At 35.5% G+C, this 23,427-nt stretch overlaps 1 protein-coding gene across 11 annotated transcripts in view; it reads right to left on the bottom strand.

Moving 5' to 3' along the window:
• syne1b (spectrin repeat containing, nuclear envelope 1b) overlaps nucleotides 1-23,427 on the bottom strand; it is a 469,384-nt gene that overhangs the window by 258,143 nt on the left and 187,814 nt on the right. For all 11 annotated transcript variants that reach the window (XM_072911924.1, XM_072911927.1, XM_061924513.1 and 8 more), the window contains 3 exons: nucleotides 14,004-14,159; nucleotides 13,713-13,877; nucleotides 7,251-7,423 (listed from right to left, as the gene is read on the bottom strand). In XM_072911924.1, the coding sequence (XP_072768025.1) occupies nucleotides 7,251-7,423; nucleotides 13,713-13,877; nucleotides 14,004-14,159 (494 nt within the window). The remainder of the gene's footprint in view (nucleotides 1-7,250; nucleotides 7,424-13,712; nucleotides 13,878-14,003; nucleotides 14,160-23,427) is intronic.

The following is a 23,427-nucleotide window of genomic DNA, read 5'->3' as shown; positions in this document are numbered from 1 at the left end:
TTTTTTTTAATTGCAGAAAATTGTTTTTTTTACTTGCAAATCTATTTTTTACATGCAGAATTTTTATTTTTTTTAATGGCAGAAAATTGCTGTTTTTACTTATAAATTGTTTTTTTTACTTCAGAAAATTGTTTTTATACTTGCAAATCTATTTTTTACATGCAGAAAATTGTTTCTTTTACTTACGAATTGTTTTTTTTACTTGCAGAATTGTTGTTGTTTTTTTACTTACACATTTTTTTTTTTACTTGGAGAAAATTGTTTTTATACTTGAAAATCAATTTTTACATGCAGAAAATGTTCCTTTTTTTAATTGCAGAAAATTGTTTTTTTTACTTAAGAATTGTTTTTTTACTTGCAGAAAATTGTTTTTATACTTGCAAATCTATTTTTTACATGCAGATTTTTTAATTTTTTTTAATGGCAGAAAATTGCTGTTTTTACTTATAAATAGTTTTTTTTACTTCAGAAAATTGTTTTTATACTTGAAAATCTATTTTTACATGCAGAAAATTTTCCTTTTTTTTTAATTGCAGAAAATTGTTTTTTTTCACTTAAGAATTGTTTTTTTACTTGCAGAAAATTGTTTTTATACTTGCAAATCCATTTTTTACATGCAGAAAATGATCATTTTTTTAATGGGAGAAAATTGCTGTTTTTACTTATAAATTGTTTTTTTTACTTCAGAAAATTGTTTTTATACTTGCAAATCTATTTTTTACATGCAGAAAATTGTTTCTTTTACTTATGAATTGTTTTTTTTACTTGCAGAATTGTTTTTTTTTTTTAATTACACATTTTTTTTTTTACTTGGAGAAAATTGTTTTTGTACTTGAAAATCAATTTTTACATGCAGAAAATTTTCCTTTTTTTTAATTGCAGAAAATTGTTTTTTTTTACTTGCAAATCTATTTTTTACATGCAGAATTTTATTTTTTTTTAATGGCAGAAAATTGCTGTTTTTACTTATAAATTGTTTTTTTTACTTCAGAAAATTGTTTTTATACTTGCAAATCTATTTTTTACATGCAGAAAATTGTTTCTTGTACTTATGAATAGTTTTTTTTACTTGCAGAATAGTTTGTTTTTTTTACTTACACATTTTTTGTTTTACTTGGAGAAAATTGTTTTTGTACTTGAAAATCAATTTTTACATGCAGAAAATTTTCCTTTTTTTTAATTGCAGAAAATTGTTTTTTTTACTTGCAAATCTATTTTTTACATGCAGAATTTTTATTTTTTTTAATGGCAGAAAATTGCTGTTTTTACTTAGAAATTGTTTTTTTTACTTCAGAAAATTGTTTTTATACTTGCAAATCTATTTTTTACATGCAGAATTTTTTTTTTTTTTAATGGCAGAAAATTGCTGTTTTTACTTATAAATTGTTTTTTTTTACTTCAGAAAATTGTTTTTATACTTGCAAATCTATTTTTTACATGCAGAAAATTGTTTCTTTTACTTATGAATTGTTTTTTTTTTTTACTTACACTTTTTTTTTTTTACTTGGAGAAAATTGTTTTTGTACTTGAAAATCAATTTTTACATGCAGAAAATTTTCCTTTTTTTTAATTGCAGAAAATTGTTTTTTTTACTTGCAAATCTATTTTTTACATGCAGAATTTTTTTTTTTTTAATGGCAGAAAATTGCTGTTTTTACTTATAAATTGTTTTTTTTACTTCAGAAAATTGTTTTTATACTTGCAAATCTATTTTTTACATGCAGAAAATTGTTTCTTTTACTTATGAATTGTTTTTTTTACTTGCAGAATTGTTTTTTTTTTTTAATTACACATTTTTTTTTTTACTTGGAGAAAATTGTTTTTGTACTTGAAAATCAATTTTTACATGCAGAAAATTTTCCTTTTTTTTAATTGCAGAAAATTGTTTTTTTTTACTTGCAAATCTATTTTTTACATGCAGAATTTTATTTTTTTTTAATGGCAGAAAATTGCTGTTTTTACTTATAAATTGTTTTTTTTACTTCAGAAAATTGTTTTTATACTTGCAAATCTATTTTTTACATGCAGAAAATTGTTTCTTGTACTTATGAATAGTTTTTTTTACTTGCAGAATAGTTTGTTTTTTTTACTTACACATTTTTTGTTTTACTTGGAGAAAATTGTTTTTGTACTTGAAAATCAATTTTTACATGCAGAAAATTTTCCTTTTTTTTAATTGCAGAAAATTGTTTTTTTTACTTGCAAATCTATTTTTTACATGCAGAATTTTTATTTTTTTTAATGGCAGAAAATTGCTGTTTTTACTTATAAATTGTTTTTTTTACTTCAGAAAATTGTTTTTATACTTGCAAATCTATTTTTTACATGCAGAAAATTGTTTCTTTTACTTACGAATTGTTTTTTTTACTTGCAGAATTGTTGTTGTTTTTTTACTTACACATTTTTTTTTTTACTTGGAGAAAATTGTTTTTATACTTGAAAATCAATTTTTACATGCAGAAAATTTTCCTTTTTTTTTAATTGCAGAAAATTGTTTTTTTTTACTTAAGAATTGTTTTTTTACTTGCAGAAAATTGTTTTTATACTTGCAAATCTATTTTTTACATGCAGATTTTTTAATTTTTTTTAATGGCAGAAAATTGCTGTTTTTACTTATAAATAGTTTTTTTTACTTCAGAAAATTGTTTTTATACTTGAAAATCTATTTTTACATGCAGAAAATTTTCCTTTTTTTTTTAATTGCAGAAAATTGTTTTTTTTCACTTAAGAATTGTTTTTTTACTTGCAGAAAATTGTTTTTATACTTGCAAATCCATTTTTTACATGCAGAAAATGATCATTTTTTTAATGGCAGAAAATTGCTGTTTTTACTTATAAATTGTTTTTTTTACTTCAGAAAATTGTTTTTTTACTTGCAGAAAATTGTTTTTATACTTGCAAATCTATTTTTTACATGCAGAAAATGATCTTTTTTTTAATGGCAGAAAATTGCTGTTTTTACTTATAAATTGTTTTTTTTACTTCAGAAAATTGTTTTTTTACTTGGAGAAAATTGTTTTTGTACTTGAAAATCAATTTTTACATGCAGAAAATTTTCCTTTTTTTTTAATTGCAGAAAATTGTTTTTTTTACTTGCAAATCTATTTTTTACATGCAGAATTTTTTTTTTTTTAATGGCAGAAAATTGCTGTTTTTACTTATAAATTGTTTTTTTTACTTCAGAAAATTGTTTTTATACTTGCAAATCTATTTTTTACATGCAGAAAATTGTTTCTTTTACTTATGAATTGTTTTTTTACTTGCAGAATTGGTTGTTTTTTTTTACTTACACATTTTTTTTTTTACTTGGAGAAAATTGTTTTTGTACTTGAAAATCAATTTTTACATGCAGAAAATTTTCCTTTTTTTTTAATTGCAGAAAATTGTTTTTTTTTACTTGCAAATCTATTTTTTACATGCAGAATTTTATTTTTTTTTAATGGCAGAAAATTGCTGTTTTTACTTATAAATTGTTTTTTTTACTTCAGAAAATTGTTTTTATACTTGCAAATCTATTTTTTACATGCAGAAAATTGTTTCTTTTACTTATGAATAGTTTTTTTTACTTGCAGAATAGTTTTTTTTTTTTACTTACACATTTTTTGTTTTACTTGGAGAAAATTGTTTTTGTACTTGAAAATCAATTTTTACATGCAGAAAATTTTCCTTTTTTTTAATTGCAGAAAATTGTTTTTTTTACTTGCAAATCTATTTTTTACATGCAGAATTTTTATTTTTTTTAATGGCAGAAAATTGCTGTTTTTACTTATAAATTGTTTTTTTTACTTCAGAAAATTGTTTTTATACTTGCAAATCTATTTTTTACATGCAGAAAATTGTTTCTTTTACTTACGAATTGTTTTTTTTACTTGCAGAATTGTTGTTGTTTTTTTACTTACACATTTTTTTTTTTACTTGGAGAAAATTGTTTTTATACTTGAAAATCAATTTTTACATGCAGAAAATGTTCCTTTTTTTAATTGCAGAAAATTGTTTTTTTTACTTAAGAATTGTTTTTTTACTTGCAGAAAATTGTTTTTATACTTGCAAATCTATTTTTTACATGCAGATTTTTTAATTTTTTTTAATGGCAGAAAATTGCTGTTTTTACTTATAAATAGTTTTTTTTACTTCAGAAAATTGTTTTTATACTTGAAAATCTATTTTTACATGCAGAAAATTTTCCTTTTTTTTTAATTGCAGAAAATTGTTTTTTTTCACTTAAGAATTGTTTTTTTACTTGCAGAAAATTGTTTTTATACTTGCAAATCCATTTTTTACATGCAGAAAATGATCATTTTTTTAATGGGAGAAAATTGCTGTTTTTACTTATAAATTGTTTTTTTTACTTCAGAAAATTGTTTTTTTACTTGCAGAAAATTGTTTTTATACTTGCAAATCTATTTTTTACATGCAGAAACTGATCTTTTTTTAATGGCAGAAAATTGCTGTTTTTACTTATAAATTGTTTTTTTTACTTCAGAAAATTGTTTTTTTACTTGCAGAAAATTGTTTTTATACTTGCAAATCTATTTTTTACATGCAGAAAATGATCTTTTTTTTAATGGCAGAAAATTGCTGTTTTTACTTATAAATTGTTTTTTTTACTTCAGAAAATTGTTTTTTTACTTGCAGAAAATTGTTTTTATACTTGCAAATCTATTTTTTACATGCAGAAAATGATCTTTTTTTTTAATGGCAGAAAATTGCTGTTTTTACTTATAAATTGTTTTTTTTACTTCAGAAAATTGTTTTTTTACTTGCAGAAAATTGTTTTTATACTTGCAAATCTATTTTTTACATGCAGAAAATGATCTTTTTTTTAATGGCAGAAAATTGCTGTTTTTACTTATAAATTGTTTTTTTTACTTCAGAAAATTGTTTTTTTACTTGCAGAAAATTGTTTTTATACTTGCAAATCTATTTTTTACATGCAGAAAATGACCTTTTTTTTAATTGCAGAAAATTGCTGTTTTTACTTATAAATTGTTTTTTTTACTTCAGAAAATTGTTTTTTTACTTGCAGAAAATTGTTTTTATACTTGCAAATCTATTTTTTACATGCAGAAAATGATCTTTTTTTTAATGGCAGAAAATTGCTGTTTTTACTTATAAATTGTTTTTTTTTACTTCAGAAAATTTTTTTTTTACTTGCAGAAAATTGTTTTTATACTTGCAAATCTATTTTTTACATGCAGAAAATGATCTTTTTTTTAATGGCAGAAAATTGCTGTTTTTACTTATAAATTGTTTTTTTTTTTACTTCAGAAAATTGTTTTTTTACTTGCAGAAAATTGTTTTTATACTTGCAAATCTATTTTTTACATGCAGAAAATGATCTTTTTTTTAATGGCAGAAAATTGCTGTTTTTACTTATAAATTGTTTTTTTTACTTCAGAAAATTGTTTTTTTACTTGCAGAAAATTGTTTTTATACTTGCAAATCTATTTTTTACATGCAGAAAATGATCTTTTTTTTAATGGCAGAAAATTGCTGTTTTTACTTATAAATTGTTTTTTTTACTTCAGAAATTTTTTTTTTTACTTGCAGAAAATTGTTTTTATACTTGCAAATCTATTTTTTACATGCAGAAAATGATCTTTTTTTTAATGGCAGAAAATTGCTGTTTTTACTTATAAATTGTTTTTTTTACTTCAGAAAATTGTTTTTTTACTTGCAGAAAATTGTTTTTATACTTGCAAATCTATTTTTTACATGCAGAAAATGATCTTTTTTTTAATGGCAGAAAATTGCTGTTTTTACTTATAAATTGTTTTTTTTACTTCAGAAAATTGTTTTTTTACTTGCAGAAAATTGTTTTTATACTTGCAAGTCTATTTTTTACATGCAGAAAATGATCTTTTTTTTAATGGCAGAAAATTGCTGTTTTTACTTATAAATTGTTTTTTTTACTTCAGAAAATTGTTTTTTTACTTGCAGAAAATTGTTTTTATACTTGCAAGTCTATTTTTTACATGCAGAAAATGATCTTTTTTTTAATGGCAGAAAATTGCTGTTTTTACTTATAAATAGTTTTTTTTACTTCAGAAAATAGTTTTTTTACTTGCAGAAAATTGTTTTTATACTTGCAAGTCTATTTTTTACATGCAGAAAATGATCTTTTTTTAATGGCAGAAAATTGCTGTTTTTACTTATAAATTGTTTTTTTTACTTCAGAAAATTGTTTTTTTACTTGCAGAAAATTGTTTTTATACTTGCAAATCTATTTTTTACATGCAGAAAATGATCTTTTTTTTAATGGCAGAAAATTGCTGTTTTTACTTATAAATTGTTTTTTTTACTTCAGAAAATAGTTTTTTTACTTGCAGAAAATTGTTTTTATACTTGCAAATCTATTTTTTACATGCAGAAAATGATCTTTTTTTTTAATGGCAGAAAATTGCTGTTTTTACTTATAAATTGTTTTTTTTACTTCAGAAAATAGTTTTTTTACTTGCAGAAAATTGTTTTTATACTTGCAAATCTATTTTTTACATGCAGAAAATGATCTTTTTTTTAATGGCAGAAAATTGCTGTTTTTACTTATAAATTTACTTCAGAAAATCAATTTTTTACAAGCAGAAAATTGTTTGGCCCGCCACATCATTTTTTATGGCCCACAAACCCCTGGAAACAATATGCGTCAATAAACAACCTATTTTTTTATTTTACATATTGACAGGAAAAAAATGTATGCACTGCACAAAATTGCATACACTTTAAACTTTAATAATATCCAATATTGGAACACATTTTTTTGTCAAAATAAAAATAAATACTTAAATATCTGCTTGACTTCTGATTAGGCAAGTTATGCATCGAATTGTACACTGAAAAAATTAAAATAGATTTTACGGTAAAATTTATGGTGGTCTTTACTAGAAACTGAAAAGAAAAACACATTTTTTTTTTTTTTTTTAAGGTGTATTACCGCAAATAGAAAACAAATAATTACGGTGAAAATCTGGCAGCTCAGATGGCAGAATTCAAAAAGTGTTATTGTTTTTTCATTTACCGTAATATGTTGTAAAAATACTGAATATTTCATTGTCACATTCTGGTGATTGAGTGGCCCTTTTTTTTTTTTTACTGTGTACATAAAAAAAATATTTTCAATAATAAAATGCATAATTCATAATATTTGCTGTTACAAGAAGCCCTTTGATGGAAGCCATCACTGCGATGTGGCCCTCAATGAAAACTAGTTCGACACCGCTGGATTAGAAGAATCTCAGGTGTGGATCGCTCACCTTTTGCACTGGATGCAGGCAGAGAGCAGAGCATCCCAGGAGTCTTTGAGCTCCTGTATCTGCTCCTGGACCACAGCTACACCGTTTGCGGAGGTGTTTCTCTGGACCGCTTCTCCTCTGGTGATGAGCATCTTTAACTGGATCTCTTTCTCCTGGCGCGCCGTCAGCAAGGCCTGGAGCATCCAATCACAGTGAATGACCAACTGGGTGTAAAGAGTGGCGACTAAACTGTCCCATCATAGTATCAACTAGATATGCAATTGTACTTGGTATCATTACAGTGGATGTCAGGTGTAGATCCACGAAGATAAGACGACAGCACGCAGACAAAGCAGAGACAAGGCGGAATCACCAGGCCCCCCCAGCACATTCCGTCACATATTGTGCGTACTGGAGCTGCTTTGCATGACATGTGTGACCACTCCTTTTAGAGGCGGCCTCAGTGATGTAACCAGGGACCTCCCAAATAAATAGAGGAGCACGTGGGACTGTTACCTAAGAGCGTAGGTTGGTTTTGTAACTAAGAGTACAGCCCAAAAGGTCTCTCCTCATTGAGCTAAATTTAACTTTGTCTCTGTATGATTCCTTGCTTCTTGTCTGTTTAATAGATGTCATCAGTGTTTGAACCTGACAATGACACAAAAAACTCACAACTCACTAGGATGTCAATGTGAATGACTATGAGAAACCTTGGAGAGGACCGCAGATGTGGGTGGAGCCAACATAATAGTGAGAGTCCAGTCCATAGTGGATCTAACTGTTAGATCCACTATGAACTGGACTCTCACTATTATGTTAGATCCACTATGGACTGGACTCTCACTATTATGTTAGATCCACTATGGACTGGACTCTCACTATTATGTTAGACCCACTATGGACTGGACTCTCACACTATTATGTTAGATCCACTATGGACTGGACTCTCACACTATAATGTTAGATCCACTATGGACTGGACTCTCATTATTATGTTAGATGCACTATGGACTGGACTCTCTCTATTATGTTAGATTCTAACATAATAGTGAGAGTCCAGTCCATAGTGGATCTAACATAATAGTGTGAGAGTCCAGTCCATAGTGGATCTAACATAATAGTGTGGGAGTCCAGTCCATAGTGGATCTAACATAATAGTGTGAGAGTCCAGTCCATAGTGGATCTAACATAATAGTGTGAGAGTCCAGTCCATAGTGGATCTAACATAATAGTGTGAGAGTCCAGTCCATAGTGGATCTAACATAATAGTGAGAGTCCAGTCCATAGTAGATCTAACATAATAGTGAGAGAGTCCAGTCCATAGTGGATCTAACATAATAGTGTGAGAGTCCAGTCCATAGTGGATCTAACATAACAGTGTGAAAGTCCAGTCCATAGTGGATCTAACATAATAGTGAGAGTCCAGTCCATAGTGGATCTAACATAATAGTGAGAGTCCAGTCCATAGTGGATCTAACATAATAGTGAGAGTCCAGTCCATAGTGGATCTAACATAATAGTGAGAGTCCAGTCCATAGTGGATCTAACATAATAGTGAGAATCCAGTCCATAGTGGATCTAACATGATAGTGTGAGAGTCCAGTCCAGTGGATCTAACATAATAGTGTGAGAGTCCAGTCCATAGTGGATCTAACATAATAGTGAGAGTCCAGTCCATAGTGGATCTAACATAATAGTGTGAGAATCCAGTCCATAGTGGATCTAACATAATAGTGAGAGTCCAGTCCATAGTGGATCCAACATAATAGTGTGAGTCCAGTCCATAGTGGATCCAACATAATAGTGAGAGTCCAGTCCATAGTGGATCTAACATAATAGTGAGAGTCCAGTCCACAGTGGATCTAACATAATAGTGTGAGAGTCCAGTCCATAGTGGATCCAACATAATAGTGTGAGTCCAGTCCATAGTGGATCTAACATAATAGTGTGAGAGTCCAGTCCATAGTGGATCTAACATAATAGTGAAAGTCCAGTCCATAGTGGATCTAACATAATAGTGTGAGTCCAGTCCATAGTGGATCTAACATAATAGTGTGAGAGTCCAGTCCATAGTGGATCTAACATAATAGTGTGAGAGTCCAGTCCATAGTGGATCTAACATAATAGTGAGAGTCCAGTACATAGTGGATCTAACATAATAGTGAGAGTCCAGTCCGTAGTGGATCTAACATAATAGTGAGAGTCCAGTCCATAGTGGATCTAACATAATAGTGTGAGAGTCCAGTCCATAGTGGATCTAACATAATAGTGAGAGTCCAGTCCATAGTGGATCTAACATAATAGTGTGAGAGTCCAGTCCATAGTGGATCTAACATAACAGTGTGAAAGTCCAGTCCATAGTGGATCTAACATAAGAGTGTGAGAGTCCAGTCCATAGTGGATCTAACATAATAGAGTGAGAGTCCAGTCCATAGTGGATCTAACATAATAGTGTGAGAGTCCAGTCCATAGTGGATCTAACATAATAGTGTGAGAGTCCAGTCCATAGTGGATCTAACTTAATAGTGAGAGTCCAGTCCATAGTGGATCTAACATGATAGTGTGAGAGTCCAGTCCATAGTGGATCTAACATAATAGTGTGAGAGTCCAGTCCATAGTGGATCTAACATAATAGTGAGAGTCCAGTCCATAGTGGATCTAACATAATAGTGAGAGTCCAGTCCGTAGTGGATCTAACATAATAGTGAGAGTCCAGTCCATAGTGGATCTAACATAATAGTGTGAGAGTCCAGTCCATAGTGGATCTAACATAATAGTGTGAGAGTCCAGTCCATAGTGGATCTAACATAATAGTGTGAGAGTCCAGTCCATAGTGGATCTAACATAACAGTGTGAAAGTCCAGTCCATAGTGGATCTAACATAAGAGTGTGAGAGTCCAGTCCATAGTGGATCTAACATAATAGAGTGAGAGTCCAGTCCATAGTGGATCTAACATAATAGTGTGAGAGTCCAGTCCATAGTGGATCTAACATAATAGTGTGAGAGTCCAGTCCATAGTGGATCTAACTTAATAGTGAGAGTCCAGTCCATAGTGGATCTAACATGATAGTGTGAGAGTCCAGTCCATAGTGGATCTAACATAATAGTGTGAGAGTCCAGTCCATAGTGGATCTAACATAATAGTGAGAGTCCAGTCCATAGTGGATCTAACATAATAGTGTGAGAGTCCAGTCCATAGTGGATCTAACATAATAGTGAGAGAGTCCAGTCCATAGTGGATTTAACATAATAGTGTGAGCGTCCAGTCCATAGTGGATCTAACATAATAGTGTGAGAGTCCAGTCCATAGTGGATCTAACATAATAGTGTGAGAGTCCAGTCCATAGTGGATCTAACATAATAGTGTGAGAGTCCAGTCCATAGTGGATCTAACATAATAGTGTGAGAGTCCAGTCCATAGTGGATCTAACATAATAGTGAGAGTCCAGTCCATAGTGGATCTAACATAATAGTGAGAGTCCAGTCCATAGTGGATCTAACTTAATAGTGAGAGTCCAGTCCATAGTGGATCTAACATGATAGTGTGAGAGTCCAGTCCATAGTGGATCTAACATAATAGTCTGAGAGTCCAGTCCATAGTGGATCTAACATAATAGTGAGAGTCCAGTCCATAGTGGATCTAACATAATAGTGAGAGTCCAGTCCATAGTGGATCTAACATAATAGTGAGAGAGTCCAGTCCATAGTGGATATAACATAATAGTGTGAGAGTCCAGTCCATAGTGGATCTAACATAACAGTGTGAAAGTCAAGTCCATAGTGGATTTAACACAATAGTGAGAGTCCAGTCTATAGTGGATCTAACATAATAGTGAGAGTCCAGTCCATAGTGGATCTAACTTAATAGTGAGAGTCCAGTCCATAGTGGATCTAACATAATAGTGTGAGGGTCCAGTCCATAGTGGATCTAACATAATAGTGTGAGAGTCCAGTCCATAGTGTATCTAACATAATAGTGAGAGTCCAGTCCATAGTGGATCTAACATAATAGTGAGAGTCCAGTCCATAGTGGATCTAACATAATAGTGAGAGTCCAGTCCATAGTGGATCTAACATAATAGTGAGAGTCCAGTCCATAGTGGATCTAACATAATAGTGAGAGTCCAGTCCATAGTGGATCTAACATAATAGTGAGAGTCCAGTCCATAGTGGATCTAACATTATAGTGTGAGAGTCCAGTCCATCGTGGATCTAACATAATAGTGTGAGAGTCCAGTCCATAGTGGATCTAACATAATAGTGAGAGTCCAGTCCATAGTGGATCTAACATAATAGTGAGAGTCCAGTCCATAGTGGATCTAATATAATAGTGAGAGTCCAGTCCATAGTGGATCTAACATAATAGTCAGAGTCCAGTCCATAGTGGATCTAACTTAATAGTGAGAGTCCAGTCCATAGTGGATCTAATATAATAGTGAGAGTCCAGTCCATAGTGGATCTAACATAATAATGTGAGAGTCCAGTCCATAGTGGATCTAACATAATGGTGAGAGTCCAGTCCATAGTGGATCTAACATAATAGTGTGAGAGTCCAGTCCATAGTGGATCTAACATAATAGTGAGAGTCCAGTCCATAGTGGATCTAACATAATAGTGAAAGTCCAGTCCATAGTGGATCTAACATAATAGTGTGAGAGTCCAGTCCATAGTGGATCTAACATAATAGTGAGAGTCCAGTCCATAGTGGATCTAACATAATAGTGTGAGAGTCCAGTCCATAGTGGATCCAACATAATAGTGAGAGTCCAGTCCATAGTGGATCTAACATAATAGTGTGAGTCCAGTCCATAGTGGATCTAACATAATAGTGTGAGAGTCCAGTCCATAGTGGATCTAACATAATAGTGAGAGTCCAGTCCATAGTGGATCTAACATGATAGTGTGAGAGTCCAGTCCACAGTGGATCTAACATGATAGTGTGAGAGTCCAGTCCATAGTGGATCCAACATAATAGTGAGAGTCCAGTCCATAGTGGATCTAACATAATAGTGAGAGTCCAGTCCATAGTGGATCTAACATAATAGTGAGAGTCCAGTCCATAGTGGATCTAACATAATAGTGAGAGTCCAGTCCATAGTGGATCTAACATTATAGTGTGAGAGTCCAGTCCATCGTGGATCTAACATAATAGTGTGAGAGTCCAGTCCATAGTGGATCTAACATAATAGTGAGAGTCCAGTCCATAGTGGATCTAACATAATAGTGTGAGAGTCCAGTCCATAGTGGATCCAACATAATAGTGAGAGTCCAGTCCATAGTGGATCTAACATAATAGTGTGAGTCCAGTCCATAGTGGATCTAACATAATAGTGTGAGAGTCCAGTCCATAGTGGATCTAACATAATAGTGAGAGTCCAGTCCATAGTGGATCTAACATGATAGTGTGAGAGTCCAGTCCACAGTGGATCTAACATGATAGTGTGAGAGTCCAGTCCATAGTGGATCCAACATAATAGTGAGAGTCCAGTCCATAGTGGATCTAACATAATAGTGTGAGAATCCAGTCCATAGTGGATCTAACATAATAGTGAGAGTCCAGTCCATAGTGGATCCAACATAATAGTAAGAGTCCAGTCCATAGTGGATCTAACATAATAGTGAGAGTCCAGTCCATAGTGGATCCAATATTATAGTGTGAGAGTCCAGTCCATAGTGGATCTAACATAATAGTGTGAGGGTCCAGTCTATAGTGGATCCAACATAATAGTGAGAGTCCAGTCCATAGTGGATCTAACATAATAGTGAGAGAGTCCAGTCCATAGTGGATCTAACATAATAGTGAGAGTCCAGTCCATAGTGGATCTAACATAATAGTGAGAGTCCAGTCCATAGTGGATCTAACATAATAGTGTGAGAGTCCAGTCCATAGTGGATCTAACATAATAGTGTGAGAGTCCAGTCCATAGTAGATCTAACATAATAGTGAGAGTCCAGTCCATAGTGGTTCTAACATAATAGTGTGAGAGTCCAGTCCATAGTGGATCTAACATAATAGTGTGAGAGTCCAGTCCATAGTGGATCTAACATAATAGTGAGAGAGTTCAGTCCATAGTGGATCTAACATAATAGTGAGAGTCCAGTCCATAGTGGTTCTAACATAATAGTGTGAGAGTCCAGTCCATAGTGGATCTAACATAATAGTGTGAGAGTCCAGTCCATAGTGGATCCAACATAATAGTGAGAGTCCAGTCCATAGTGGATCTAATATAATAGTGGCGAGCGGTCCACCCCGGGTCCTGACTCTGGACAGCCAGCACTTCATCCATGGCTATACTAGTACTGGTATACCATACAACCCTAATTGGCAATATAGTTGGTAAAGTTAAGGATTTTTGTGATTCTTGATCGTTTGTGAGGGCTCCAAAGGGACTGCCTTCCGCCCAACTGCAGCTGAATTGGCTCCAACCCCCCACACACACACACGACATCAAGAGAGACAAGCGGTAGTTACTGGTTCCTACCTCCAGCTTGATCATGCGGCTATCCAGGACGTTTTTGTCGGCGGTGGGGGCGCAGTACGTCTGCAGCATGTAGCTGGTGTCCGCCACCCAGTTCTGCAGCTCTTTCAAGCCGTGAGTGAAGAGCTGGTGCTCCGTCACGATGCGGTCAATCCTGGACGCCTTCTCCTGTCAGTCCGGGAAGACGCCCGATTAGCCAGATCACCAATCAAGTGAGTTTAGTCCTGCTAATACAGTACCCCCCGCCCCCTTCCAGAAACACGTGCCGGCACAGTGGTGTAGTGGTTACTGTACCTTGGTCAGGTTGGTTAAAGCAAGGAACTGAGCAGAGAGCTGAGACACGCGGTGCACAAAACTCTTGCCGGCGGCGTGCTCGTCCAACAGACGCTGGGCCTTCTCTTTCAGCCTGCTCAGCTGGACTTGGTGAGAGGCTAGCTCCTCCAGCACAGACTGGAAGAGCACAAGCGGGCTTATCAACAGGAAGCACGCGAGCCGACTCCAGAAACATCAAAGCACGGGTTAGAGGTATGCGACATGGCGGGGGGAAAAAAAAGGGAATGACACACAGCTGGAAGAGGATGAATGGATTCTCAGTAATGTGTGAGCAGAGCAAAGATAAGCAAAAAGATGGCAGCGAGCATACAGTTGTGGTCAAAAGTGTACATACACTTGTAAAGAACATCATGTCATGGCTGTCTGGACTTTACAATCATTTCTACAAATCTTATTTTTCTCTGAGTGGCCAAACAGCTCAATTTTTGTTTCATCTGACCACAGAAGTTTCCTCCTGAAGGTCTTTGTGGAGGGGGGCGTGGCCTGCGGGCCTGCTGCGGAACGGGGTGTGCCAGGACCGGCCTCGAAGACAGCGGTATCTACAATATTGTAGATACCGCTGTTGAAATAATCAACAAATAGATAACAAGGTGGGCCTTGTTATCTAATCCATACTTGCCAATCTTGAGACCTCCAAATTCAGGATGTTTGGGGGTGGAGGGGAGGAGTATATTTATAGCTAGAATTCACTGAAATTCAAGTATTTCTTATATATACAGTACCGTATTTTCCGCACTATAAGGCGCACCTAAAAACCACACATTTTCTCAAAAGCTGACAGTGCGCCTTATAACCCGGTGCGCTTTATATATGGATTAATATTAAGATTCATTTTCATAAAGTTTCGATCTCGCAACTACGGTAAACAGCCGCCATCTTTTTTCCCCGTAGAAGAGGAAGTGCTTCTTCTTCTACGCAAGCAACCGCAAAGGTAAGCACCCGCCCCCATAGAACAGGAAGCGCTTCTTCTTCTACTGTAAGCAACCACCCGCCCGCGTAGAAGAAGAAAAAGCGCGCGGATATTACCGTACGTTTCATTTCCTTTGTGTGTTTACATCTGTAAAGACCACAAAATGGCTCCTACTAAGCGACAGGGATCCGGTTCATGAAAAGACGCAATCTCTCCATCCGCACACGGATTACTATTTCACAGCAACTGCCTAAAGACTTTCAAGAAAAGCTGGCTACTTTCCGTGCATATTGTAAAAACAAGATAGCTGAAAAAAAGATCCGCCCAGAGAACATTATCAACATGGACGAGGTTCCACTGACTTTTGATATTCCTGTGAACCGCACTGTGGATACAACGGGAGCACGTACGGTGAATATTCGCACCACAGGGAATGAGAAGTCATCCTTCACTGTGGTTCTAGCTTGCCATGCTAATGGCCAGAAACTTCCACCCATGGTGATATTCAAAAGGAAGACCTTGCCAAAAGAGACCTTTCCAGCCGGCGTCATCATAAAAGCTAACTCGAAGGGATGGATGGATGAAGAAAAGATGAGCGAGTGGTTAAGGTAAGTTTACGCGAAGAGGCCGGGTGGCTTTTTTCACGCAGCTCCGTCCATGTTGATATACGACTCCATGCGCGCCCACATCACGCTGGTTTTAATATATTATTAAAGTTTGACTGACCTATTTGACTGTTTTTTTGACATTCCTTTAGCGCAGTTAGATGCGGCTTATAACACGGGGCGGCTTATAGGTGGACAAAGTTTTGAAATATGCCGTTCATTGAAGGCGCGGCTTATAACCCAGGGCGCCTTATGGTGCGGAAAATACGGTATATATATATATTGTTGCGTTTTGGACCAGTTGTTCCTCCCAGGGAATTCAAGTCACAAGTCGCTCCCAAGCTCTTTGCGACACTAAAGCTGAGTAGAAAAACCACCAGAGACAGAATAGGTATTTTGTTGTATATTTTCAAAGCTTTGCAGATATACATTTGAGACCAGTCCAGCATAGAACATTCTATCGCGCCGCCAAAATGGTCTGTCTTACCGACCCCAAAACCCTCTCTCCTCTCCCCTCTCCCTAGCCAAAACACATGCTAGTCAAAACACATTCCAAAGAATTCAAGGTTAACACACACAGTTTACTTGCAGAGAAACAGAAAGAGAAAATAAGTAACACTAAAATTCGGATGTATGTAAATATCTGCCTCAGACAATATATACAGGTAAAAGCCAGTAAATTAGAATATTTTGAAAAACTTGATTTATTTCAGTAATTGCATTCAAAAGGTGTAACTTGTACATTATATTTATTCATTGCACACAGACTGATGCATTCAAATGTTTATTTCATTTAATTTTGATGATTTGAAGTGGCAACAAATGAAAATCCAAAATTCCGTGTGTCACAAAATTAGAATATTACTTAAGGCTAATACAAAAAAGGGATTTTTAGAAATGTTGGCCAACTGAAAAGTATGAAAATGAAAAATATGAGCATGTACAATACTCAATACTTGGTTGGAGCTCCTTTTGCCTCAATTACTGCGTTAATGCGGTGTGGCATGGAGTCGATGAGTTTCTGGCACTGCTCAGGTGTTATGAGAGCCCAGGTTGCTTTGATAGTGGCCTTCAACTCTTCTGCGTTTTTGGGTCTGGCATTCTGCATCTTCCTTTTCACAATACCCCACAGATTTTCTATGGGGCTAAGGTCAGGGGAGTTGGCGGGCCAATTTAGAACAGAAATACCATGGTCCGTAAACCAGGCACGGGTAGATTTTGCGCTGTGTGCAGGCGCCAAGTCCTGTTGGAACTTGAAATCTCCATCTCCATAGAGCAGGTCAGCAGCAGGAAGCATGAAGTGCTCTAAAACCTGCTGGTAGACGGCTGCGTTGACCCTGGATCTCAGGAAACAGAGTGGACCGACACCAGCAGATGACATGGCACCCCAAACCATCACTGATGGTGGAAACTTTACACTAGACTTCAGGCAACGTGGATCCTGTGCCTCTCCTGTCTTCCTCCAGACTCTGGGACCTCGATTTCCAAAGGAAATGCAAAATTTGCATGGTTGGGTGATGGTTTGGGGTGCCATGTCATCTGCTGGTGTCGGTCCACTCTGTTTCCTGAGATCCAGGGTCAACGCAGCCGTCTACCAGCAAGTTTTAGAGCACTTCATGCTTCCTGCTGCTGACCTGCTCTATGGAGATGGAGATTTCAAGTTCCAACAGGACTTGGCGCCTGCACACAGCGCAAAATCTACCCGTGCCTGGTTTACGGACCATGGTCTTTCTGTTCTAAATTGGCCCGCCAACTCCCCTGACCTTAGCCCCATAGAAAATCTGTGGGGTATTGTGAAAAGGAAGATGCAGAATGCCAGACCCAAAAACGCAGAAGAGTTGAAGGCCACTATCAGAGCAACCTGGGCTCTCATAACACCTGAGCAGTGCCAGAAACTCATCGACTCCATGCCACGCCGCATTAACGCAGTAATTGAGGCAAAAGGAGCTCCAACCAAGTATTGAGTATTGTACATGCTCATATTTTTCATTTTCATACTTTTCAGTTGGCCAACATTTCTAAAAATCCCTTTTTTGTATTAGCCTTAAGTAATATTCTAATTTTGTGACACACGGAATTTTGGATTTTCATTTGTTGCCACTTCAAATCATCAAAATTAAATGAAATAAACATTTGAATGCATCAGTCTGTGTGCAATGAATAAATATAATGTACAAGTTACACCTTTTGAATGCAATTACTGAAATAAATCAAGTTTTTCAAAATATTCTAATTTACTGGCTTTTACCTGTATATATTGTTGCGTTTTGGACCAGTTGTTCCTCCCAGGGAATTCGCTCCCAAGCTCTTTACGACACTTAAAGCTGAGTAGAAAAACCACCAGAGACAGAATAGGTATTTTGTTGTATATTTTCAAAGCTTTGCAGATATACATTTGAGACCAGTCCAGCATAGAACATTCTATCGCGCCGCCAAAATGGTCTGTCTTCCCGACCCCAAAACCCTCTCTCCTCTCCCCTCTCCCTAGTCAAAACACATGCTAGTCAAAACACATTCCAAAGAATTCAAGGTTAACACACACAGTTTACTTGCAGAGAAACAGAAAGAGAAAATAAGTAACACTAAAATTCGGATATATGTAAATATCTGCCTCCGACAATATATATATATATATAAATAAATAAATAAAATAAATACTTGACTTTCAGTGAATTCTAGCTATATATATATATATATATATATATATATATATATATATATATATATATATATATATATATATATGTATTTTATTATATATATATATATATATATACATATAAATAAAATAAATACTTGAATTTCAGTGTTCATTTATTTACACATATACACACACATAACACTCCTCTCTACTCATTGTTGTATTTGAAAGTGCAATGCTTTGCAGCCAGTAGCACAGCCTTTGAAGGAGCATAGGTATGGGCAGTGTAATATTCTGGGTGGGGAGTCAATAACCAGGCGAGGTGACGAAGTTACGTCTCTTTACTTCATACTTCAGAACCGACTCCCACACTTGCCGTCAGGGTGCGCAATACAACGTAAACCGTTGGCCAACCAAAAAGTAACCACAGAACCTCTACACGGTATAGTGTTCTGTGGTTACTTTTTGGTTGGCCAAGCGGACGTGACGACAGGCTGTCCTCACTCAAGTCCGCACGGACCTGGAGGGGGCGTGCCTTAAGTCCGGCTGGAAATCGGGAGAAATTCGGGAGAATGGTTGTGCAGGGAGATTTTCGGGAGAGGCACTGAAATTCGGGAGTCTCCCGGAAAATTCGGGAGGGTTGGCAAGTATGATCTGATCACCTGTCGCCTTTATTAGCAGCAGCCGGGATGAGACAGGTGGTTGGAGTTGGAGTGGGAGCCAGAGAGAGAGACACGAACAAAGAGAATGTCTCTCCTCATTTATGAAAATAAAAAAGTGTTGTACCCTGAAATCCATGCTCTCCTGGCAGTGTGTGGTGGTCCGAAGAACCCACTAGAGGGCAACCTCTACAGTCTTATCTTTGTCCATTTGATGTCAGATGAAACAAAAATGGAGCTGTTTGGCCACAATACCCAGCAATATGTTTGGAGGATAAAAGGTGAGGCCTTTAATCCCAGGAACACCAAACCTACCGTCAAGCATGGTGGTGGTAGTATTATGCTCTGGGCCTGTTTTGCTGCCAATGGAACTGGTGCTTTACAGAAAGTAAATGGGACAATGAAAAAGGAGGATTACCTCCAAATTCTTCAGGACAAGCTAAAATTGTCAGGTTCAAACACTGATGACATCTATTAAACAGACAAAGAAGCAAGGAATCAAACAGAGACAGAATTCAATTTGGCTCAATGAGGAGAAACGCGTAATAATAATAATAATAATAACTGGGATTTATATAGCGCTTTTCTAAGTACCCAAAGTCGCTTTACATGTAGAACCCATCAATCATTCACACCTGGTGGTGGTAAGCTACTTATATAGCCACAGCTGCCCTGGGGTAGACTGACGGAAGCGTGGCTGCAATTTGCGCCAACGGCCCCTCCGACCACCACCTATCATTCTTCATTCAATTCACCGGTGTGAGTGGCACCGGGGGCAAAGGGTGAAGTGTCCCGCCCAAGGACACAACGGCAGCGATTTTTTGGATGGTAAGAGGTGGGGAGTGAACTTGCAACCCTCAGGTTTCTGGCACGGTTGCTCTACCCACTACGCCATGCCGTAGACCTGTACCCTTCACAGTGTCCCACCATGCTCTGACGAAAGAGTGTACGTATCCTCTTTTATTTGGACTTTCCCTGATTACATGGCAACAGCTGTTTCTAAAGGAAGGGGGGTCGTAAACAGCTGTTGCCTTTGGTTATAAAACAGTTCAAAGAAAAGGTGCCTGGAGGGGAGCCAGGTCCTGCTTCCTCTCCGCTTTATAAATCTCGGGTCAAGACAAAATCTTCCTGTGGATTACAATACATCAAAGAAACCGACACATTCATGTCGCTTCCCATCCTACACCATACTTGCCAACCTTGAGACCTCCAATTTCGGGAGGTGGGGGGTGAGTGCGGCGGGCGTGGTTGGGGGCGTGGTTAAGAGGGGAGGAGTATATTTACAGCTAGAATTCACCAAGTCAAGTATTTCATATATATATATATATATATATATATATATATATATATATATATCCCCGCGACCCCGAAGGGAATAAGCGGTAGTAAATGGATGGATGGATGGATGGTTATATATGTATATATATATATATATATATATATATATATATATATATATAAGAAATAATTGACTTTCAGTGAATTCTAGCTATATATATATATATATATATATATATATATATATATATATATATATATATATATATATATATATAAAAGAAATACTTGAATTTCAGTGTTCATTTATTTACACATATACACACACATAACACTCATCTACTCATTGTTGAGTTAAGGGTTGAATTGTCCATCCTTGTTCTATTCTCTGTCACTATCTTTCTAACCATGCTGAACGCCCCCTCTGATGATGCATTGCTGTGTGGCACGCACAAAAGTGCTTTCATCAAATGCACTAGATGGCAGTATTGTCCTGTTTAAGAGTGTCACAACATTGCTGTTTACGGCAGACGGACTGCTTTACTGTAGACGTTCTTTATATTGTGGGAAAGTGGACTCAGGTCCGCATGGAGCTGGAGGGGGCGTGGCCTCCAGCTCCGCCTGAATTTCGGGAGATTTTCGGGAGAAAATTTGTCCCGGGAGGTTTTCGGGAGAGGCGCTGAATTTCGGGAGTCTCCCGGAAAATCCGGGAGGGTTGGCAAGTATGTCCTACACAGTGGAGGTTTACAAGCCTTTTGATTGGTAAGATCAAAGACAGCTTATGTCTGCTCGCCGGGAACTCATTGAAACACAAAGTTTTGTGATAACGCAGATACAATTATTCTGACAAAAATGGGTCTTGGGCGCAGTTGGGTGTTCCAACAGGACAATGACCCCAAACACACATTAAGGAATGGCTAAATCAGGCTAGAATGAAGGTTTTAGAATGGCCTTCCCAAAGTCCTGACTTAAAGGTGTGGACAATGCTGAAGAAACAAGTCCATGTCAACACATTTAGCTGAACTGCAGCAATTTAGTGGTCAAGTGGTCAAGCAGAAGCTTGTGGATGGCTACCAAAAGTGCCTTATTGCAGGTAAACTTGCCAAGGGACATGTAAGCAAATATTAACATTGCTGTATGTATACTTTTGACCCAGCACATTTGCTCACATTTTCAGTAGAATAGAATAGAAATTGTGTGATTGGAGCACATACTTGTTGGTCACAAAAAACATTCATGAAGTTTGCTTCTTTTATGAATTTATTATGGCTCTACTGAAAATGTGAGGGTCAAAAGTATACATACAGCAATGTTAATATTTGCTTACATGTCCCTTGGCAAGTTTACCTGCAATAAGGCACTTTTGGTAGCCATCCACAAGCTTCTGCTTGACCACAAAATTGCTGCAGTTCAGTTAAATGTGTTGCTTTTCTGACATGAACTTGTTTCTTCAGCATTGTCCACACCTTTAAGTCAGGACTTTGGGAAGGCCATTCTAAAACCTTCATTCTAGCCTGATTTAGCCATTCCTTTACCACTTTTGAGGTGTGTGAGGTCATTGTCCTGTTGGAACAACCAAATGTGCCCAAGATCCAACCTCCGGGCGGATGATTTTAGCTTGTCCTGAACAATTTGGAGCTAATCCTCCTTTTTCATTGTCCCATTTAAAGCAGCAGTTCCATTGTGGGAAATTTTTCAGTTCAACAAACAACTTCATTTTTTTGTCCTGATTAAGAGGAATTATTTGACGGTTGAAGTGGGTTGAAAAGTAGTCGCCAGAAAAAAGGGTGGAAATAGGGCTCTGCAAAAAATAGAATTCTGGAAATCCTGGAATTTTTTTGAACTTGGAAAAATGATAGTTTGAATGTCCAGGATGAGTGGAATGTGTTGAAGGTGGAATGGGTTGAAAAATGTGGAAATTGCACAACTTGGAAAAATGTCCCATTCATTTTGAATGGGGAAAAAATGTCCCTGAAAACTGGGAATTCTTGGAAATTCGGGATTTTTTTTTTTAAATGCTTGAAGGAGAGCACACAATTTTTGAAAATGTTCAATATTTTGGAGTTGGAACGGTTTGAAATCGGATGAAAAATTGTGGAACTTTGAAAAATGTCTCATTGATTTCAATGGGACATTTCATGAAAATGTGTTGAATTTTGGGAAAAGCGGGAATTTTTTTTTATAGAAAATGTTAAAAGACTTGAATTTGGAGGTAATCCTCCTTTTTCATTGTCCCATTTAAAGCAGCAGTTCCATTGTGGGAAATTTTTCAGTTCAACAAACAACTTCATTTTTTTGTCCTGATTAAGAGGAATTATTTGACGGTTGAAGTGGGTTGAAAAGTAGTCGCCAGAAAAAAGGGTGGAAATAGGGCTCTGCAAAAAATAGAATTCTGGAAATCCTGGAATTTTTTTGAACTTGGAAAAATGATAGTTTGAATGTCCAGGATGAGTGGAATGTGCTGAAGGTGGAATGGTTAGAATGGGTTGAAAAATGTGGAAATTGCACAACTTGGAAAAATGTCCCATTCATTTTGAATGGGGAAAAATGTCCCTGAAAACTGGGAATTCTTGGATATCTGGGATTTTTTTAAAAATGGTTGAAGGAGAGCACACAATTTTTGAAAATGTTGAATATTTTGGAGTTGGAACGGTTTGAAATCGGATGAAAAATTGTGGAACTTTGAAAAATGTCTCATTGATTTCAATGGGACATTTCATGAAAATGTGTTGAATTTTGGGAAAAGCGGGAATTTTTTTAATAGAAAATGTTAAAAGACTTGAATTTGGAGGTAATCCTCCTTTTTCATTGTCCCATTTAAAGCAGCAGTTCCATTGTGGGAAATTTTTCAGTTCAACAAACAACTTCATTTTTTTGTCCTGATTAAGAGGAATTATTTGACGGTTGAAGTGGGTTGAAAAGTAGTCGCCAGAAAAAAGGGTGGAAATAGGGCTCTGCAAAAAATGGAATTCTGGAAATCCTGGAATTTTTTTGAACTTGGAAAAATGATAGTTTGAATGTCCAGGATGAGTGGAATGTGTTGAAGGTGGAATGGGTTGAAAAATGTGGAAATTGCACAACTTGGAAAAATGTCCCATTCATTTTGAATGGGGAAAAATGTCCCTGAAAACTGGGAATTCTTGGAAGTCTGGGATTTTTTTAAAAATGGTTGAAGGAGAGCACACAATTTTTGAAAATGTTGAATATTTTGGAGTTGGAACGGTTTGAAATCAGATGAAAAATTGTGGAATTTGTGGAAATGTCTCATTGATTTCAATGGGACATTTCATGA

The sequence above is a fragment of the Nerophis lumbriciformis genome, linkage group LG29, assembly GCF_033978685.3.
Source record: "Nerophis lumbriciformis linkage group LG29, RoL_Nlum_v2.1, whole genome shotgun sequence".
NCBI classification, from domain to species: Eukaryota; Metazoa; Chordata; class Actinopteri; order Syngnathiformes; family Syngnathidae; genus Nerophis; species Nerophis lumbriciformis.
The sequence above is the reverse complement of the archived record's forward strand: the minus strand, read 5'-3'. Positions and strand labels throughout refer to the sequence as shown.